Consider the following 21330-nt stretch of genomic DNA (forward strand, 5'->3'; position numbering starts at 1 on the left):
AAAACAAATAAATTGTAGGTCCATGGGACACATAATATTTTAGCTGATCGCTTATTTGGTATGGAATGGAAAAAAATATGGACTACATTTTTCAGGTGGTAACCTGGCATAAAGGGGTCAATTATAAACACATTTAAATACTTATCATTTTATTTTCGAGTTAACAAAGAATTACTTTTACACTACTCGTTACTCTTTTTAATGTTTTGGGACTGCATTGTGATGATCAAAGTGGGTATTATATTGGTTCCACCAAGGATATTCAGGGCCATGCTGGTAAATGTAGACGTCCTGGAAGTACATATTGGGCTGGTAGAAGTACTGGGGCACTGAAATAGGACGGTCGAAGGGATAGCCGAGAGGCTTGTTGTCTACTACGTAATCCTTCATGGCTTCGTATTCAGGCTTCAGAGCTTCATATTGATAGACGAATGCGAAGAATTGCACTGGGAATCCTCCGGGGGTACCTCTGGGTAGCATCAACCTACGAGGTAAGGCATGGTAGTCCTCAGACATATCTTCCGGAACCAAACCCTGTTTCAAGAGCTCATAGATTTTTGCAGTTGGGACGGAATCGTCTTTGTAGAAGAAGAATTCATCTGATTTACGCTGGATCTTGTTCTGCCCATTGGTAAGTTTGTGGGTGAAACAGTCTAATTCGACGAAGTTCATGTAGTTTTCTTCCAAGGTAAGCAGGCGACCTTCACCATCGTACTTGGGAGCCATGAAGAGCTTGATCACAACCTCAGATGCAACGTCCGATTTGATATCGAAGGTGACTGTGAAAGGCTTATGGTTGAGACGTGGTTGACGGACAATGAAGTTGTGGTAGTAATCACTGCTTCCTTTGCTTGAGAAGTACATTGCGTTGGTGATATTGAAGTCGTAATATTCGAAGTAAGTAACCAGGTCATCAACTTGGATGTCGTTAATCTTGACACCAACATAGTGCAGATTGTCCCTGGTGTATGGCTCCAGCCATCCCTTGTACTCAATTATGTAGTTTATGATCTTGCCATACAGCTGGTAGAAGACAGGGTCACGTAGAGAAGTTTGGTAAAAGTCAAGTGCGGTGGGTAGGAAAGTGTACCTGGAATAAAAAATAAATCATATTGACTTCTATTTCATATTTAAATTATTTTTCACTATCAACAATGTAGAGGGCGCTGAACAATTTGCACTTGATTCTAGGTTTATTTTTTAAGCCAATTTGTTGATAAAGACGTTGGATTTGATAATTATACAAGTTTAGGGAATTTTAAAATAATTTTCTAATATTCTTCTTTCTTCATATAATTTTTTTAATATTTTTTTTTTTCTAATGTTTATGATAAAAATAATCAACTACCAGTTTTACAATATCCCTAAATGACACGAAGTATCTAAGTATTTTTATGGTAAGTTTATACTTACTGGTCATAGGGTTCAGGAGCAGCACCAAGGAGCTGACGGGCAACTTGTTCATATGAGCGTTCGTAGTTCCTTGGCCTTCCTTCCTTCTCGTACAAGTCGGGGTTTCCTTGCCAGAAGTTGCCGACGAAGTTGATTGATTTTGAGTTACGGAAGTCAACCTCATGTTTGAACTGTGAAGAAAAAGAAAATGGTATCAGTTTTAAAAATAGTTCTTACGTTCTCCAGTAATTTCATGTCTTGTTTATCTAATACTTACAGCCTTAAACTGGCCGGTCTGAATAAACTGCAGGAAGCTCTTTTCGTAAGTGTCAACAAACTGGATATATTCTTCATTCCTTGGCGTACCCATATAGTAGTAATCGTTACGTTGGACGAAAGGATAGTAGTACTGAGTCAGGTACGGGTAGTATCCAACTTTCAGAGGTGCAAACCAAGAGAACTTCGGTATTTCTCCCAAGCCGTTACTCAGACGCTCAAGGTAGTAACGGGATAAGAGTTGCTGATAGAAGTAGTAGTAGATTTCACCACGACGTTCCTTGTATGGTCCCCATGCTTCACCACTTGACCAGAATGGCATGATGGTGTGGAAGTAGTAATAGAAGGAATTCCAGCCAATGTCTTCAGTGAAATACGCCAGCCTGTGCTCATTGTTTTCATAAGACATGGCGTCAGAGTAATTGTAGTAGTAGTAGAAGGTGTTGTCTTGTTTGAAAATGCCATTAGCAACAGCAACATCCTCAGGGAAGTCACCGTTTAGGACTTGAGTGGCGAAAATCCTGTACAGAACTTCCATGTTCACGAAGTACTCTGGCCATAGCTCGTAGGGAGAAGGTAAGACGATGCCCTGGGTGTCAGCACGCTGAATAAGGGCCGTGTATAAGGCATATAAGAATTGGCCTTCATTGAGATGAACTTTCGCGAATGCAGCGGTGTTGTACAGAGTTTCAAAATCCTTAGCAGAGTAGAACAGTTCGTAAAGGAGTACAGCTTCCTCCCTCTGCTTCTCTTGGAAGATAGAGAATAAGTAGAATTGAGGTGTGAAGCCAACGCGATATAAGGACAAGAATTCATGGACTATCTTCGGGTTCTGTAACAAAAATGACAAAAATATTGTAGATATCTTTTTCCATATTTCTACTACCTACTTTTTAATAGAGCATATCCAAGTAAGAAAAAGTCTAATTCAATGTGTGATGAAATAAGTTACTTACCGAATATTTGTCAATATTCTTCTCGATGTCATACTGTTTGCCGATGCTATAGTATTCGCTCTGCCATGGTTGAACCGCAGTGTCGAAAAGTGACAAAACTTTGTGTTGGAAGTCAACTAATTTCTCATCCACTGCAAATAGTTAAAATTTATATCTAGAATTAGTAATTAGTAATTAGTAATTTAGGATTAATATTTTAATTGTAATTTATTAATCCTAATAAAATTATTAAGTAGTTTTTACAATGTAGCTTCAGACATATTCTTTTTTATATAAAATAAAATCATATCCTCAATTATTAAGAGGATAATAAGCAAAAAACACAAAGAATAAGCCAATTCAAGATGAAATAAATAATTTTTCGGGATATTAATATTTTTAATAAGAATAATCGAAGGTTTAGATAGAATATATTATTATTATTTTCTTCGTACTATAATTCTTTAAATTAAAAAAGTATACAATGAATGCTCACGTTTAGTGGTGTCCACATGTTCGTGTTTGTACAAAGGGAAGGATCCCGCGGCCAAAGCCACGAGCCCAGCCAATACCAGGACAGTCTTCATCGTGCTAACACCAACTGACAACTGTACCCTCACACACTCCCTCCACATATTTATACCAAACGTTATCTTACAAGCTGAAACTTTATAGTCTCCCGCTGTATCCCAGCTTATCTGTTATGTATTAATTTCAGTTATCTCGTTTTAATTCAAATCCGTTATTTGTTTTCACTAGGTATCTCAATAATTGGTAGGTAACCCAAAATATCATCTGTTTACTAATGATCGGAAATAAACGTACCTCAATGACTTTATAAAGGTTATTTGAAGTAGGTACTCGTATGAACTCCCTAGAATTTGTGCTGTTGGAATAAACATCAAGCCAAGTTCAAAGAAAACAGAAATGGCAAGTAGCACCATAAGTAATATTACACAAAAATTTGAAGTCACTTTTGACCACCTCGTCGCTAAAAAAAAACTTTTCTACACAAACTGTCAAGTATGGCTTATATACAGTCGAGATATTTCATGTCCCAAAATTGCTAAACACACCTCAAACGGTTATTAAAATAGAGATATATCAAAAATCGACATTTATCACTGAATTAAAACTTATAAATCAAAATTCTGACTCGGTTCCAGATGACATAGCATCCATTGTCCAATCTAGTCGAAAAAAAATCCAAACTAATAAAAGTTTATCATTTTCTTATAGTTTTTCACAATATTTACTTATGATATATCTCGTGTTAAGACTCAACGCCTATTTCATCTTACATTAGTATAATTGGTATACTATAAAACTTTTAAATTGATTGCGATAATACAAAACAGGTTTAACTTACAGCTTCACTTGCTTTCAAAGTTTGTATGTAAAATAGCCACTATAAATTATCTCTCAGGTCTTGACTATGATAGTACAGAAAACCTTTTACAAACACTTGTCTTAATTTAGAAATTAAGTTAATTAGTAATTACACATTTATTTTTGATTCAAGTAACTTGAATAAACCCATGTAATTAGGTAGATTTTACTCAAAATTCTCCCTATGAAGAGGTTTCCCCTTATATCTAAATAAGTGAATACTTTGTTTTTGGTTGACAATTAACTGTCTGATTTATGCATGTATTTGTTTTATTTGTTTTTGTAAAGGGAAACCAATCTACATTATTATTGGCAAAACCATAATAGCTACTTTTGTGCTGTATACACTTCGTGGGGAGAGGCTGGTGTACTGAGATACAAGCTCTGCTTAGTTCAGACACCAGCCTCCCACTATCTTAAATAAGTTAAACCGTGTAATTTTTACTATAAGTCTGTGTCATGTTTAGGTTGTGGAGAAAAATAAATAAATTTGAATTTGAATTTGAAAACATACCTGAGCCGTGTGGTTCCCAGCACTTTAGTCTCTTCCCCATTGTTGTCGTAAAGGGCGACTAAGAAATAGCCTAATAAACTTGGGATTCTTCTCTGAGGCGATAAGCCACCCTGTCACTATTTGAATCGCAATTCCATCTTTAAGGCATGCAGCAGTATGGTTTAAAGATGGAATTGGGATGTATTTCATAGACTAAACTATTAGCTTGTTGTCTCTGAGTCCCGTAAGAGATACAGCCGTGATTATATGTATCCATATAAGTATGTATGTATATACAAAACATTAGGTACATAGAAACAGGTATTAAAATCATTAGCGTATCGCACGTTGTCAGTTATCTGTGACTTTTCACCTTATATTTTGGACAAACAAGTGCATTGTTAAATAAATTACCTACCACACAGTTATCTTGAATTTCTTACTGACATTTGATCTTATACCATCGGCGGATCTGTCGGATAAAGAGCGTTAAATAATACGTTATCGCGGTGTTTGTTTTTTCTTATTATGTTTTTAATATCATTGTCTGATCGGTATCCTGTTATGCAGTTTTGCAATGAAATTTATAAACAACGCTTACCAAGATAGAGGCTGAAGCCGCGACAGATGGAACAAAATTTTGGTAAATACCCAAATTATTTAAAAAATAACTGGTTGATAATAATAATAATAATAACCCCCCCAAGGGGCCACCTTGTCGTGGTGGGGGGGCTTACGGGAAGCATGGTACTGCATATATTGTTTAACACCAACTAAACCACAATTTTGTCATCGACATCTTGACAACAACCCTTCCCAAACTAACGGCTCCAACCCTCTAGTAGTGAAATGGAAAGAAAGAATAATAGGTATAATTTACGGTCGCTTCCCGGGGGTCGCCGGGGCGCACTTGGAGCCGGTGCTGAGTGCCACAGTATGCGAACCATCGGCGACGAGGAGTTGAACAGGCGGGCTCCCGTCGAACAATTTGCTACAGCCGATATCATTCCTCATTCACCATCATCATCCAATAGCCTATTTCCATCCCTCAGCTCATCACCATTTTCATTTCAAACAGAAAGAATTGCTCATTCTTCATCTACATCCCCCGTATCATTAGATGTTGTGCCGGAGGCATTCGCCAGTAATCCAGCACCCACTTCTGATAACGTACGCGCGAGAAAGAATTGGACTCAGGATATGAACAAGTTTATCTGGCGCAACTATTTGATCATAACGAATCTCGAACGAAATACCCGTGGTCACCTTACCAGTCTTCATCAGAAATTTGTGGAACAGTTCCCAGAAATGGATGTTTCGAAACAAAGGCTAGGAGATCAACGCCGAGCTATTATAAATAATCATATGCTTAGCCAAACAATTATTGAAGAAATCCGAAAAGAAGTCACAATTTTATTAAATCAACAACCTCTTCCATCAAATCAAATAGACATGTCCGGTAGTCGTATGAGTTGGTCAAATGAAATAAACGAATCTATCTTAAGAATATACTACGAAGTAACTGAAATAGAAACTAATATGATAGCATATAGGAAGAAACTACATAAAAAATTTATAGAAGAGTACCCAAACTTATCGCATATAACAGAACAGAGACTTTCAGACCAACGAAGAGCAATAGTAAATAATAAAATGATCCCTAGTCAAAGAATACTACAAATAAAGAAAGATGCAGAAGAGAAACTACATATAAATAACATTAGTTACAGTCCTGAGGTCAACGATATAAGTATTTCTCTAAATTATACATCCAGCACAACTTGTGACCAGTCTCAAGAAAATATGCTCTTTACAGAAAATGAAGAGAATAACCGTACACATTCAGATACAAATCCCACAATAACATCAAGTGCAATGAATACTCTAAATCCTGCATTTCAAGATATTATAAAAGAACGTTTTGTAGAAGCCTGGGACCAATTTAAACATACAGACCCAACTACGCGACCATATATTCCAAGACAGAAAACGTCGAGAAAACTGGCAATGATAGTTAATTATATTAACAAAAATATTTTACCCGGACACTTGAACACTGAACTTGATTTTGTAGCATTGCAAACATTAATATATACAGCAGCATACACAGTCGCAACATGTAATGGTACCAAAATTAATACAAACAATATTCACAAATTCGACATTAAAGTGCCATCCTGGCAAAAACGACTAGAGAAAAAAATTGATAAATTAAGATCAAATATAGGCAGATTAGTCCAATACATGAATGGCAATAGACGTAGTCAAATAGTTAGAACAGTAGAATCCATTAAAGTAAAATATTCTGTACATGCTCAACATGAAAATATAAATACTAATCTTGAACATTTTCTTGATACTTTAAAACAAAAGCTTAATATAGCTTCAAATAGATTGAGAAGATATACAACTTGTACAATTCGGAAAAATCAAAACAAACAATTCAGATATAACGAAAAGTCTTTTTACCGGAATTTAGTATCATTACACACATCAAATCAACTAACAGATACACCTTTACCAGAAACACTTCGACAGTTTTGGGCAAATATCTGGGAAAATACCACATACCATAATAATAATGCCGAATGGATTGACAAAACTGAAGAAGCCACTACTATACCTAACATGATATTTGATCATATACCAGTAGACATTTTTCTTAAGGTTATACAGAAAACACATAATTGGAAGTCCCCTGGTACAGACAACATTCATAATTACTGGTATAAAAAGTTTACTTGCACACACCCATACATACATAACCATATAAACACATTCATAACATCACCTGACACTATGCCAACCTATATAACCCAAGGCGTAACTTACATGCTCTCAAAAGATAAAAATGACCTAAAAAATCCAGCAAAATATAGACCCATAACTTGCCTTCAAACAATATATAAAATACTCACCGCTTGCATTAGTGAAATGATCTACTTACATATTTCGGAAAATGACATTATGGCAGAACAACAAAAAGGGTGCAAGAAAAACAGCCAGGGCTGTAAAGAGCAACTAACCATTGATGCAATTATTATGAATAGAGTAGCCAAGAAAAAATTAAGTATTTATTCAATGTTTATAGATTACCAGAAGGCATTTGATTCTGTACCACATAGTTGGTTGAAACATGTTCTACATCTTTACAAAATAGATACTACCATAATTAATTTCCTCGAAATCACTATGCAAAAATGGGAAACTGTCTTGTCTATTAAGCAGAATAACCAACCAATAACTACTGAACCGATTAAAATCAAACGCGGAATCTTTCAAGGGGACGCTCTTAGCCCCTTATGGTTTTGCTTAGCACTTAATCCACTATCCACTCTATTAAATAACAGCCAAAATGGTTTTAAAATTAACAATCAGAACACACATTATACTTTATCCCATTTACTCTATATGGATGATATCAAATTAATTGCCAATAGTAAAGACCAGTTATTCCGCTTAGCCGATATAACCCAGCAGTTCTCACAAGATATACAAATGCAGTTTGGAGTAGATAAGTGCAAAGTCTTGTCAATCGAAAGAGGCAAAGTACAAAATAATAGTTATATACTTCAATCTGGTGAACCGATTGAACCAATGGAAGAACAAAGTACTTATAAATATCTGGGATTCCAACAGTCAAGAAGAATCAATCAAAAAGAAACTAAAGAAGAGCTGTCGAAAAAATTCAAACATCGTCTTAACATTATACTTAAAACTCATTTAAACTCAAAAAATACAGTAAAAGCCATAAATACTTTCGCGATCCCCATTCTCACTTATTCATTCGGAATAATTCATTGGTCACAAACAGATTTAAAAAAGTTACAGCGCACAATTAACACCCATCTCACTAAATATAGGAAACACCACCCAAAGTCATGCATACAACGTCTTACATTATCACGGCAGGAAGGTGGAAGAGGGCTTATCGATATTCAGAATTTACACAACAAACAGATACAAACACTACGTCAATACTTTCATAATAAATCCCAATACTCTTTACTACACCAACATATAACAAAAATTGATGACAAACTCACACCACTTAATCTACAGGATTTACAGAAGCAGCCTAATGAACATTTAATAGATCCTAAAGAAAAAATTTCAGCATGGTCTGCAAAAGCGTTACACGGGAGACACCGATCCATTCTGTGCCTACCACACGTCGACAAAGAAAAGTCGAACGAATGGCTAAAGAAAGGAGAACTGTTTCCTGAAACAGAAGGCTTCATGGTTGCAATACAAGATGAAACAATAGCTACTAGAAATTACATCAAATACATAATCAAAGACGTTAATCAAACCACTGATATGTGTAGACACTGCAATAGCACATCTGAAACCATACAACACATTACTGGAGCTTGTTCAGCGATTGCTCAGACAGACTATAAACACCGCCACGACCAGGTTGCTGCTATAATTCACCAAAACCTCGCTTATCAACACAATTTTGTAAAAGAAATGACTCCATACTACAAATATAAACCAGAGACGATATTAGAAAACCAGAAACATAAAATCTATTGGGATAGAACAATATTGACCGACAAAACTATTTACTATAATAGACCGGATATAACGCTACATGACAAAGAGTCCAGAACAATATACCTTATCGATATAGCCATCCCGAACTCACATAATATACAAAAAACCATATCAGAGAAATTAAGTAAATATCAGGAACTTGCAATAGAACTTAAATCACAATGGAAAGCTAACACTGTCCACATAGTACCTATAGTTTTGTCATCAACAGGAATAATACCAAAATCACTTGCGCAAAGCCTTAGCACATTAAAGATACCATTGTATACTAGTTATCTTTTACAAAAAGCCACCGTTCTTAATACTTGTCGCATTACAAGAAAGTTTCTGTCTTCTTCCAGTGTTTCTTCTAATTTTTCCATTTAATTTACTGCTTCTATCGCTTGGTCAAGGCCCGCGTTAGTTGCTGAATATACCCTCAGAGAAGAGGAGATAAATAATAGAAATTGAAATAATAATAATAATAAAGGCGTAGGGACGTGACGACCCCATCGCCCTCTGTGGAAGGGTTTCCTTCCCAGTGCAGTCAGTCTCCGCGGGGCGGCTTGTGGCGAAGCCGTTGGTGAGTGGCGACACCACGGACCCTACCTCCTGGGGAACATACAGACATGCGCCATACACACACATACACACAGTAACACTTTCCCCGCCTCTGGCTTGCCTTAGTCGGCCGGCCAGAGTGGAGTCGCAAGAGCAGATCCTATGCTCCAGGATGGAAGTGTATTGCACGTAATGGCGTAATAGCGGGGAAACCAGCACGGGGTCATGCCTCGTGCTCGTGAAACCGGGGCCGCACCTCTCGGCATCCCATAGCTGCTTTTAACGTGTTGCGCCCTGGCCGCCGCATGGTGGCTTATTTAGGGTGCCCACAGGCTGCTGTATAGCCAATGAGCAGCGAGTCACCATCTGCCTAATCAAAATTACGTGAGAGGTTTTCGAGGCAGATGTCCGTATCTCACATAGCCAGTAATCCAATCCACTAGCATCCCATCCGCATGACCCAGACTAAGTAAATCCCTACCTGGCAATAGTTTGGCAGTTGGGGAGGGCTGTCCGTTGGTGTATCCCAATGGTTCATCAAGGGACAGATCTCCACAGCTGCAGCCATCTCACTCTAGAAAAAAAGGTACCAAAGGGCCTCTTCATGTTGGCTTCGGCCCCATGAACGCCTCCCAAATGACCGGGTCCCTATGGGCCCGTGCACATTTTACATGTACCAACATAATAATAATAATAAAGGCGTCGGGACGTGACGACCCCATCGCCCCCTGGGTCACCTTCCCAGTGCAATCAGTCTCCGCAGGGCAGCTTGTGGCGAGCTGTTGGGGAGTAGCGACCCCACGGACCTGAGTGCTCCCAGGGGAGGCCCCTGTTCCTCGCCTCCGATCTTCCTTCGCCAAGGTCGGAGTGGAAACCGATGAGGGATAGGACCCCTACCTCTGGCTTGCCTTAACCGGCCGGTCAGAGTGGAGTCGCGAGAGCTATACGCTCGAAGGATGGAAGTGTAAAATGTCATAACGCCGGGGGTGCCTGACTGGATCACCACGATTTCACGCCCCGCAGTCTCACCTCTCGACATCCTTAGCCACCCACGCCGATGTTGCCCCTTTGTTGCTTTTCATGGTGACTGATTTGAGGGGCCCATTTAGTGAGTGGCGAGTCACCACCTGCCACATAATAGTCACGTATTCATGATTATGGCAGGTGTCCGAACTTCTCCAGCAATAGCCCAGTTAAAATGCATCCAAACGTCAACTCCATAACCCATAATCCTTTTCCTTATTTTGTAATAGCTCCACCTCCTGCCGAGACCTGTTCATGGACATATCATTTATTGATTTGCCCGGGAACGGGTTTTGGCAGGAGAACAACATAACATCAACTTCTCCAAAGGGCCTCTACGTGTTGGATTTATATCCCCACGCAAGCCTCTCAAAAATCCGGGGTGTATAGACCCGTGAAATCTAAGAGGAGAAACATAATAATAATAATAATTTATTAACCAACCAGAAAAACAGTAAATACTTAAAATTAAAGTACAGTAATCTGCATCTGCGTCTGAGCTAGGTAAAACCTGTATTTCAGACCTCAGAGCTCCTTCTTCATAAATAAATAAAACTTTTGTTTTTATTGACTGATTGACAGACCATACTAATATAGGAAATAAAACAAAAAACGTAATTTGGAAAACTGAGTTGAAGCCAAAAACTACTGTAGAGGCTACATCAGCTTTCCACTTGTCGCAGTCCCTGTAAACATCTTTCGGTTCATCCACATTTTTTTTTTTTTAAAGCTCATGTGATTAGGATATTTATATTTGAACGTTCCCGGTTTGAACAAAAACGTACGTTTGTTAAATAGTTGTACTTATTCCAGCCAAGAAGTAGTTTGATAAAAATAGTTGTTTGATACGGTACAAGGAGCTCATAAATGAGAAATGATTATATACCTACTCGTTAATAACATAAATGTGCTTCAATTATAATTAATTTTGTTATCATACAATTAAAAGCTTTTAGCAGACTTAAAATCAAATATATGAAAGAATAAAATCTGGTTTTAAGTCTGCTAATAATTGTATCTAATATTTAGTAATATTTATTTTAGTAGTCATAAGGAGTAAAATAAAACAAATGTTCATGTAAATTATTGCGTTTTATTCAAATCCTGCAGATTTAATTAACATCCGTGTATTGGTAGTAGTCCTACTGTACTAATACAATATACACAAACTAGTGACAGAAATAGAACAGTTATTATAAAATGTAAGTACTGTTGTGTGAAACTTATTCAAAAAAATAGATTTTTTCTTAACAAATGACTAGTTATTGAACTCATAATCGTTAATTGTTTGAACTATTTATTGGCACTCAGGTTTTGTGTTACTTGCCTAGCTACAAGATTCATAATATATCATTCCAATTTCTATAATCCCTTTCTATCCACTCTCTTAATTATAATACAAATATTATATAATATTAGACTATTAGAAAATGCCACTACCATTAAGTCCGCCTATTTTACTTTACAAATTGTAAACTTTACAATAAAGAAGTAATAAATAAATATTATTAAATTATGTAACAGTATTCACAATTCTTTTGTAGCTGCCAATTCTATAAAATATTAAATATCTCTAAAATATTAATTGTGAAATAAAATATTGAGTACTACATTCAGCGATAGATTTATATAAGTATTATGCATACCTTAATAAGATTTCCACAATTCAGAAGTAAATAAATACAAATTATTGAAATAATTCCTATAACTACTCAGATACCAACTGTTGCTTTAACGAGGCAGTCGATGGGCCCTTAGACTTTATTTAATGAAAAATATGCATTTTAAAAAAATAATTTGGTTGCTGGTCACTAGGAGCATGGGATACGTTCTATAGTTCTAATATGTCTACTATATTTAAATCGTATACATATTTTTAACTGAAACCCCAGGATGCTTATCTAAAGTCTAAAAATTGTGAAGCGGAATTTCTGGAATAAACTTGTGATGATTATATCTTGGGTATCATGACGATAGTCGAATGCAGCGGATAAGATTATACATAGATGATAGAGTAGATGGATAGGATATAGTAACATACCAGGTTTCTGCTGGACCTGCTTCAAAGGATTCGCAAGTCCTTCGACCATTAAGAGCCCCAACACACACCATACCAATCGAGCCATATTAGTCAATGCATCCAAAAATTACAAAGATCATTTTTATATAAGTACATATTACCTCTTATTTTTGCATCACTTCAGTTCATTAATTTGTATAAGCAAACATAATAGGTATTATTAGGCACTTATCTTAATATTAGTAATTTTATGCCACAGTTAACTCTTCAACAAAATTAAATCAAATGATATTTAAATTTTAGAGGTACCGTAGAGTCGTATGACTTTGCCCTTATGGGTGACTTTGTCCCAAACTTGGAAACAGTTTGATCTTCCCGCCACACCATTCTCAGAGACTAGGGCGTAAAAGTACACGTCATAATCAATAGATGGCGTTGTAGCACAGTGGGTAAAACAGTTTTAGCACTGTCGGACTTTGTTCCGATTGGTTACTGTAGCTCGATTTGACAAGTTTCATTTTCGTTAAAATATTACAGTGCAAACTTTCTCAACAAAAGTTTATTTAATGGTGAGTTTATGTTTAAATTTTTGTTTTAAAGTATGTTAAATATGTTAGTAATCAAGTGCGTTGTAGAATTTCTAAAATGTGATGTCTTGTTTTTATGATATTGCGAAAAATAAACACTAAGCAACTGTTAATAAAGTTTTGGATAACTTTGGCCCATGGGCCAAAGTCATACCTGGCAATAACATTAATTATTCTTATGTTATGTTTTTGTTTATTTCTCTAACGAACGATACTGTTAACCTTAACCAAGAATCAGATGAAGACATTCCTTTGGCATCAATTTCCAAAAAACCAAAAATAACAGTAGATGGTGTTGAAATAGATGATCTGATCATGGGCTTGTCAGATGGGGAACACATATATATCCTGGCAAGGTGGTGTGGTGGTGTGTCATGGTGGGTGTAATGAAAAGGGGGATCAAATTTTGGAGATGTCCATGTCCTCAAGCTGAACAATTATACCGCATTCCAAAAAATGATTCTTAATCCCAGAATTAGATAAAAAATGAATTGGTGAGCGTTCAAATGACAATTTAACTGATAATTTGTGCTAATGTTTGATCTCGAGTCTGATAATAATAGGAGTAGGTTAAATTATCAAGAGTTTTCATTGTTTGTTACTTATTTGGAAAATATATATATTCTTGCTAGTCATGCTGTGCAATGTGTTCTGTGTGTATGTGTTCTTAACTTAGTTCTATGAAAATTGTAGATACTAGCAAAATAAAGAAAAGTTGATTTATTTAATGTTTTTGTTGCCTTTTGAAACATTTCCGAATGATTACTTTGTCCCAACGTTAAATAAACTTACGATTACTGGACAAAAAAAGAGTGGGCAAATGTCTAAGTAAAACTTTGGCATAAAGTTTGACAAAAAATATACATATGTATGAAAACTTATACGTAACTTATATTTTTATATATACAGCTTCCTTGTATTCTTAGTGATGTGCCAAAATTATTTATATTAACATATAGTTGAAACCATCGGAAATATGATGCAAAAATAAAAATGTTGTCGAATATTCGGTCAAAGTCATACGACTCTGCCGGTAAAATATATAATTTAACTTTGATACTTAATGTTGCAAAATTTAAACAAATACATATAGTGACGCTAAGATGTAAAAAACCCTAGCTATGAATCCTTGAAAAGTTATCTTTATCCACAATACTCGTAATCCACAATAATAGATAATAAAGAGAAAAGAATTGTAATTTTGTATGATTCATGAAATTTGGTACACAGATAAAGGTGGCCTTTGGGAATAACATAGACTATTTTTTTGGAAATTTCCGCGGTACTCATACTATACTTATATATTTATACTTTATCGAATTACCATATTAAAATTGTGCAAAGCACCGTTAATGTTCACCCACCATCTATAAAAAAAACATGTATCAAGGTATTTATTTTAGGCCTGATTCTTAAATACCTATTCCAATTTTAACAAGATTTTCGTTCAATATAAGGCTGTCTTATTTAATTTGCCATCTAGCGCCAATATGCGTTATTAAATAAGCTTTCTGGCATAAACTTATTTCGTGTAAATACTTACGTATTTAATGTTCCAAAATTTCAACAGATGGCGTTGTGTGTACTGATTTAAAGTTTAGAAACAGGAATAAGATTTCTCATACTCATAATGGGTACTATTACATACGAGTATAATGAGTGCATTATTGATTTTATGTTACCGCCTATACTGTAGCGTTATAAATATTATTAAGTGTTTCATGGATGCATCTTCATGGATTTTATTTATGGATTACAGATTTTTCTGACCGCTTACAGAATCAATTATCGTCAGGCATTGTCATACTCCCAAAAGCCTTCTATAAGCTGTTATTCTAGGATTAGGATAGGATTCTTTACAAGGCAAGAAGATAATGTGAAAATCTTTCCTTTATAATAAAATAACAATATTCTTTCAAATTTATACAAAGGTATGTAGTGTCATTTCTGTACCTTCCTTCCTGTAAAATTAAAAAAAGCGACTCAAAGATAAAGCACTTACTTATATAAAAATGATCGTACTTTGCTTTGCCTTATATCTTGTGCCTCAATATTTTATTTTCATGATTTTATGTGAAGAATATGAAGAACATTCATTATTTATCGTATGTGTGTATAGCCCGCTCCACACTTACGCGAGAACCCCGCAAGTAAACCACGATATTCACATAGGACCATAGAGTGTGGAAAGCACATAAGTATTTATAATTTCAAGTTTAATTAAAAGGTGTAATTCATAAAAATAAACAAATATTCATTAAAATCATTGCTTTAATTGGAAACCTTGCAGACATAAATAAACATTCGTATAAACTGACGCAATACAACACAAAATTCACCATAATAATAAACATACATAACATAGGTAATAGCTACAAATATGAGTATTGAAGGATGGCAGGTAAGTTGAAAATATAACTAAAGAAATCTGAGATCAAATAGCTGATTAAAGAGCCTTCTATGTGACAACAAACTACACTAGTTCGACTTATTTGGCATATACATATCTACATATATCAATAGCTCTTAAGACTTTTGATTCAGCTGAACAATATGATTTATTTATTATTATAGATACACTTTCTCTAGGCTTATTCTGTAAAAAAATATTCTATAAAGATTGAGGTCTTAGTAAAAGACATTAAAAAATATATATAATGGACATACATCATATTAATAGAACATGCATATAATATCAAAGGTTCTACTGTAAAATATATCTAGAAGATAGCTTATACAATATTATAATACATACTTCAATTCATAACGTATTTTTCGGTCAATAAGAGCTTATGATAGACGTTTTCTTTAACTTTTACGAAGAACTTCTAAGGAGACAGTAGTCATTGCCGCGAAGGATATAATTAGCTAATTTGATCCTTTAACAAATATTAAACTATACTACAAAAAAGGAACACATTATCCTATGTAAGTACTTTATAATGTGCTTTGGTACATATGTCGAATGAACAACAAAGAAAACAATAAACATAAAATAGAAAATTCGTACATACATTATAACGTCAATTAGTATTTTGTCACCCTGACTGTATACGTAATAAAAAACTTAGAATTACCATCTGTGGCAGTTAAAAAAAAAGGTATTGTTACATAAGAATCTGAATCATCATTAAGATTCTAGAATGGATGGATAGGAATTTCTGGCGTATGTTTGTGGTGAATGACAACGTCCTGGAAAAAGATGTTCTGTATTCCTGTGACCTGCCATAAGTGCAGAGGTCTGTCTACCGGGAAACCAAGAGGGTCGGCTGTGAGACGTCTCGCTCCGGTACCGAGTCCAAGGGAGGACACAGGATCGAAACCGGTGCCATAGACTACGTTGGGCGCCCTATATTCGGAGATGTAAACCATCAGGACGAAAGGCATGCCACCGACGCGACCTGGAAAATATTTGTGTATATTGTGTATAATGTTCGGCATAGAACAGGATCAACTGGTTTATTTATTTACTAGATAGATACAACGATATTTTTCATAGACGTGATAGGAAGTATCGTATGAAAGAAACAAAAAAGTTAAAGAGTAAACCTTATAAAAATAAATTACCTGATCTTAAAATATACCTCATTGTTGTACCTACTATCATTATTGTTTTCTTACCTTTAGGCAAAATCAGTCTATTCAAGAAGACATCAGGTTTATGCTGCACATCCCACATGAATTGTCCACCGTTCAGAGCATCTTCAACTTTCCTGAATAGCTCTTGGCCTTGCAGGGGGTCGAGGCCGTACATATTCTCGTTAGAGACACGGGTAATCACATTATCACCTTGTTGCACTGTAAAATTAAATAACGCCTTGAAGAAATCTTAGCGAAGAACCCAAAGCTAGTCAATCCTAACTTACATTCTTAATAAGCGTTATCTTATAAACCAATTTCTTGAAATTTTGGAGAAGGACATACAACCTTACAACCTTTCAACCCAGTAAATACTATAGTTCCCGTGACATTAGCGAAAGAACTGCATTCTTTTACAGGTAGCCCTAAATTCGCTAGTGCAGAGCCGCAAGTAAAAGCATATACATGATAAGGTAGGCCAATCAGACATTAGTATTGATTGAGATATTCCCAAACTAAATTTCCTAGTATAATATTTTGTTTTTATTAATTGAAACCCTAAGGCCAATCAGATTAAGTACTTTTATCACTTTGCTATGACCATGACCTGGAATCAAATTAGGAATTTGTGATACCGAGACCATCAAACTTTAAAAAGTATGATTAACCTGCGTATATGATTGTATTTGTAAAATTTTATAACACCTTCTATGACACTAGTCATAACACTTAAATCCTTGTGCAAAATTGAACTGGTTGAAAACTTGTTGCATAATTACTAGGATAAGTCAAAAGATTGTTTTATCAACTTACAGACATAGTCGAACTCGTCCAACTGGAAGAAGTTTTGCGTGTTCTCAACGAGAGGGATTTCGTTGCCTCTGCTATCATATTTGGGAGCCAAGAAGAATCTTACAGTGACGTGTTTTTTGCTTTCACTGTTGACATTGACGCGAACGGTGAAGATCTTGTGGTTTAGTTGGGGACGTTGGACAAGAACACTCTTGGTGTCGTAACCATGTTGATCTGAAACCAATTAATTGTTTATTCTAAATCAGATATACTGAATATTTAACAATATCTTCTCTTATTCTTTCCTTATCTTTTTAATAATGTCCTGGATTCATGATCACAATCCTAGAATTAGGAAATCAATTACAACTAGCTTGTGGAACATATATATTGCTTATTCCATCTTATCTTATAAAACAAAACTTACATTCGAACTCGTTCAGGTGTAGGTGGTTGGTAACATTAATATGCGTGTACTCGAAGTAGGTGACGAGCTTGTCTACGTCAACCTTTTGGATCTGAACGGAAGGCAGAGCAAGTTCATCGTGGGTGTACAATGGGAGGGTTTCATGCCAGGACTGGAAGATCTGGAGGACGCGCTTCCAGATCATGTAGAACGCTGGATCGCGGAGAGCAGTCTGATAGTTCTCTAAGACTGAAGGTACAACCAAGGGGATCATTCTGTTGACAATAATAGAAATGTTATGGAAATTTATTTGAGCTCAAATATCTAAGCCCGTATTACGTGTGTTGATGAGTCCAAATTTGACACATTCAACACAAAAATCGTCAATTTAATTGTAATCTATGATTCACAGAAAAACAATTTGATGAGAAAAGACAGACAAAGGTAGTATAAGAATGGCTTTAGTTCCGGTAACATCCTCGCCTCTCTGAAGAGCAGCCCGGGGTGTAACTTTGACCATCTGACCTCCGCAACCTTTGCAGGTAAACCTCAGCCGTATTGGATCAATGGTTACATATCCTGTTGCCAAAATGTGCAGGTTTCCTCATGACGTTTTTTCCTCACCGTGAGAGCATCGGTTAATATAGCATACTACTTGTATAGTAGAATGTGTAGTGATGTAAATAAATTCATAAGAATTTGACTACACTTTTAACTGTCGGACTTACCCATTATGATATTGCACATTCACGGGATTTGTCACATGAGCACCACCTAACACTCTCTTCCATAGAGTAATGAAGTCCTGGTAGTAGTGCACATTAGGAGAATCTACGTTTGCTTCAATAATACGACCCAGCACATCAATTGCATCAGGAGTTCGGATATTGACGTAGTTAAGGTCTTCCTGAAAGTTATGTTCTAATTAGAAATTTTAAATAAAGTAACTAATAAGGAGAATAACACTTTACAAAGAATGCATCAACTCAGTTAAACTAAAATGTTCCACTTCGTGAACTTGAAAAACTGTAAATTAAAATGTTATTGAAATTTTATGGAATGTTACTACTATTGATGGTGGCATAGTTAGCAATGGTGTTGTATTGTACTTTTACTTACGTTGTATAAATGACCTTTGCTAATAGCTTCATCGATACGGTATTCATATAATTCGATTTTCTGAAGCGCTTGTAGGATCCAAGGTGCATCCAAGTGGTAATGGTCAGGCCTGTACGGGAAGGGAATCCCGTTCATATACGTCAAACCAGACCTGTATCCTTCGAGCACAAGACTCGTATCAAGTTCAGGAATTTCTCCTAAGCCGACCGAAAGTCTCTCCATGTAGTAACGCGTCAAAAGTTGCTTGTGCCACCACCAGAACAATTCACCACGTCTGTCCTTTATCAAAGGGCAGGTTTCCCTTCCTATCCAGAAAGGATACGTCATATGAGTGTTGTAGTACAATGAATTAAGGCCAACATCGTGGGTGAAATAGGCAATAGTCATTTCCTCATCATCATAAGGCCAAACTGTTTCATTCATGTGAATAACAACATTGTCATCCCAAAGCCGAGTAGTTGGGTAATGTTCAACGAAACGTTTTCCGTGAACAGCGACTCTTTGAGCGGTGGTCATGACTTCAGAATTGTGGAAGAATGAAGGAATGATGTTGTATAGTGGTGGCACGATAATATTCTGTGTATCATGGCGATGGTAGATTGCAGTCGACAAGACATACACGTACAAATATTCATTGAGATGACACCTCAAATATACAGCTGTTTTGTAGAAAGTATCGAAGTCCTTAGCTGAGTAAAGAAGGTTGAACATAAACTGAGCCTCAGCTTTATGTGTGCTTTCCAAAATTGAGAACGGCACTGTCTTTGGCAAAAGCCATTGATGGTGAATCAATTGGCTCACAATATGGACGACGGTAGTGTTCTGTAAAAATAAAATGCAAAGTAATGGTTTAGTATTTAACTTTTTAATTAACTGTAATTTATTTATTACAGTAAATTACAATAATAATTAATTTATTACAATAATCTCGACTAATCTGTTACAGTGCGAGCAATTTCAAATTCTAGATATGTTTTCGATCATGTTAAAATCTGCTCTAGAAATGGAATTTTAAACTTACCGAATAATGCTCTGCATTCTTTTCGATGTCCCATGTATTTTCTATTTCTTGATGTTCCTTAAAATGATTGGGCTCGTGGATGTGGTAGAAGAGAATCAACAGCTTGTGCTGCCGTTCCAAAGTAGACTTATCAGCTAAAAGACATATGAAGGAACGTCATTTATAAAACTAAACGAAACGGATCTAAATGAATACTGTGTTGAATATTAATTTTTAGACAGATATTACATATAAAAAAATCTTCTCTGCCCTAGACTTTTCTTGTCTACGATTTAAACTTACAAATCCTTAATGATAATAAATACTTAATGATACTTCAAGTCGCTCAATAAAAGAAATTTAATAAATAAAATAAAAAACTACGAGTGAATCACTAGACCTTCAGGAGCAAATAAAGCTACTTTATTTTCAAATGATAGCAAAAGCAGGGTTATACTCAAACATACATAATATAATCACGCTTCTTTCCCGGAGGCGTAGGGAGAAATCTGAAATATCTTAATTCCACGATCCGTTCGTTCTTTCTTTCCCTTTCAAAATCTGATCTGCTATAAAAAGGTTTGAAACATACCAGGTTTCTGCTGGGCCTGCTTCACAGGATCCGCGAGGCCCCCCGCCACCAGCAGCCCCAACACACACCACACCAAACGAGCCATATTCGCCAATGTACCCAGAAGCTTGTGGAATGCATTTTTATACACTTTGGTGGTGAGATAATATTTGCATCATTTCTCTTTATCAATTTGTGTAGGTCATGTAAGTATACAGCGACTTATCTTTATCGTAAAGTGCAAGCACCTTTGTGGCAATCATCTCCAAATTTATACCTCAGAATAGTGTGTTCTGAGGTAAAAACCTTCATTTGTATTAAAACTCTGAAGATCATTCGCTAAGTTCAATTTTTTACCTTATTACTAAATATTTTCAAAACTTTGGCGCATTTGCAAAATATTTTAATTATATTTGGTTATGCTTTTTGTTGCTTCACTTTTAAAAAAGATGAAAAAATCTCTCTTTATTAAATATCAAGAAGATATAATACCTCCGATATAAGATGTTATGCCTATCATTATACGAGACCTATACAACCGATTTTGTTCAAAGTCTATCGGAACCTTATATAGCTGTTATGTAGGTCATGCAACTTGCTTATATGTGTATTTCAAACTTATGTAACGTATATTAATGTAATGTAGGT

General features: G+C 35.7%; 3 protein-coding genes across 3 annotated transcripts; 1 reads left to right on the forward strand and 2 right to left on the reverse strand.

Moving 5' to 3' along the window:
- Positions 1–132: 132 nt before the first annotated feature.
- Positions 133–3260, reverse strand: LOC132902710 (arylphorin-like). The gene is made up of 5 exons (XM_060948797.1): positions 3100–3260; positions 2625–2755; positions 1670–2500; positions 1414–1583; positions 133–1090 (listed from the first exon to the last, which is right to left on the reverse strand). The coding sequence occupies exons 1-5, from the start codon at positions 3236–3238 to the stop codon at positions 199–201; spliced, it is 2163 nt and encodes a 720-aa protein (XP_060804780.1). The 5' UTR covers positions 3239–3260; the 3' UTR covers positions 133–198.
- Positions 3261–5421: 2161 nt separating this feature from the next.
- Positions 5422–9411, forward strand: LOC132902746 (uncharacterized). The gene has a single exon (XM_060948976.1). It carries the CDS (start codon positions 5422–5424, stop codon positions 9409–9411), a length of 3990 nt encoding a protein of 1329 aa, XP_060804959.1.
- Positions 9412–15725: 6314 nt separating this feature from the next.
- LOC106142198 (acidic juvenile hormone-suppressible protein 1) lies at positions 15726–20859 on the reverse strand. The gene is made up of 8 exons (XM_013343877.2): positions 20704–20859; positions 20133–20266; positions 19112–19933; positions 18721–18899; positions 18014–18267; positions 17608–17820; positions 16837–17013; positions 15726–16616 (listed from the first exon to the last, which is right to left on the reverse strand). Exons 1-8 carry the CDS (start codon positions 20786–20788, stop codon positions 16354–16356), a joined length of 2127 nt encoding a protein of 708 aa, XP_013199331.2. The 5' UTR covers positions 20789–20859; the 3' UTR covers positions 15726–16353.
- Positions 20860–21330: the final 471 nt, after the last annotated feature.

This window comes from Amyelois transitella, chromosome 17, assembly GCF_032362555.1.
Source record: "Amyelois transitella isolate CPQ chromosome 17, ilAmyTran1.1, whole genome shotgun sequence".
NCBI classification, from domain to species: domain Eukaryota; kingdom Metazoa; phylum Arthropoda; class Insecta; order Lepidoptera; family Pyralidae; genus Amyelois; species Amyelois transitella.

Bases quoted from the DNA above. Each gene is read 5' to 3' on its own strand.
- LOC132902710 (XM_060948797.1), bottom strand. From the start codon at position 3,238: ATGTGGAGGGAGTGTGTGAGGGTACAGTTGTCAGTTGGTGTTAGCACG. The intron at 2,501-2,624 runs GTAAGTAACTTA...TTTTTGTTACAG, and splicing joins AGAATATTGACAAATATTCG to AACCCGAAGATAGTCCATGA. The intron at 1,584-1,669 runs GTAAGTATTAGA...TTTTCTTCACAG, and splicing joins AGACCGGCCAGTTTAAGGCT to TTCAAACATGAGGTTGACTT.
- LOC132902746 (XM_060948976.1), top strand. From the start codon at position 5,422: ATGCGAACCATCGGCGACGAGGAGTTGAACAGGCGGGCTCCCGTCGAA.
- LOC106142198 (XM_013343877.2), bottom strand. From the start codon at position 20,788: ATGGCTCGTTTGGTGTGGTGTGTGTTGGGGCTGCTGGTGGCGGGGGGC. The intron at 19,934-20,132 runs GTAAGTTTAAAA...TTATTTTTACAG, and splicing joins AGAATGCAGAGCATTATTCG to AACACTACCGTCGTCCATAT. The intron at 18,268-18,720 runs GTAAGTCCGACA...TATTGTCAACAG, and splicing joins AATGTGCAATATCATAATGG to AATGATCCCCTTGGTTGTAC.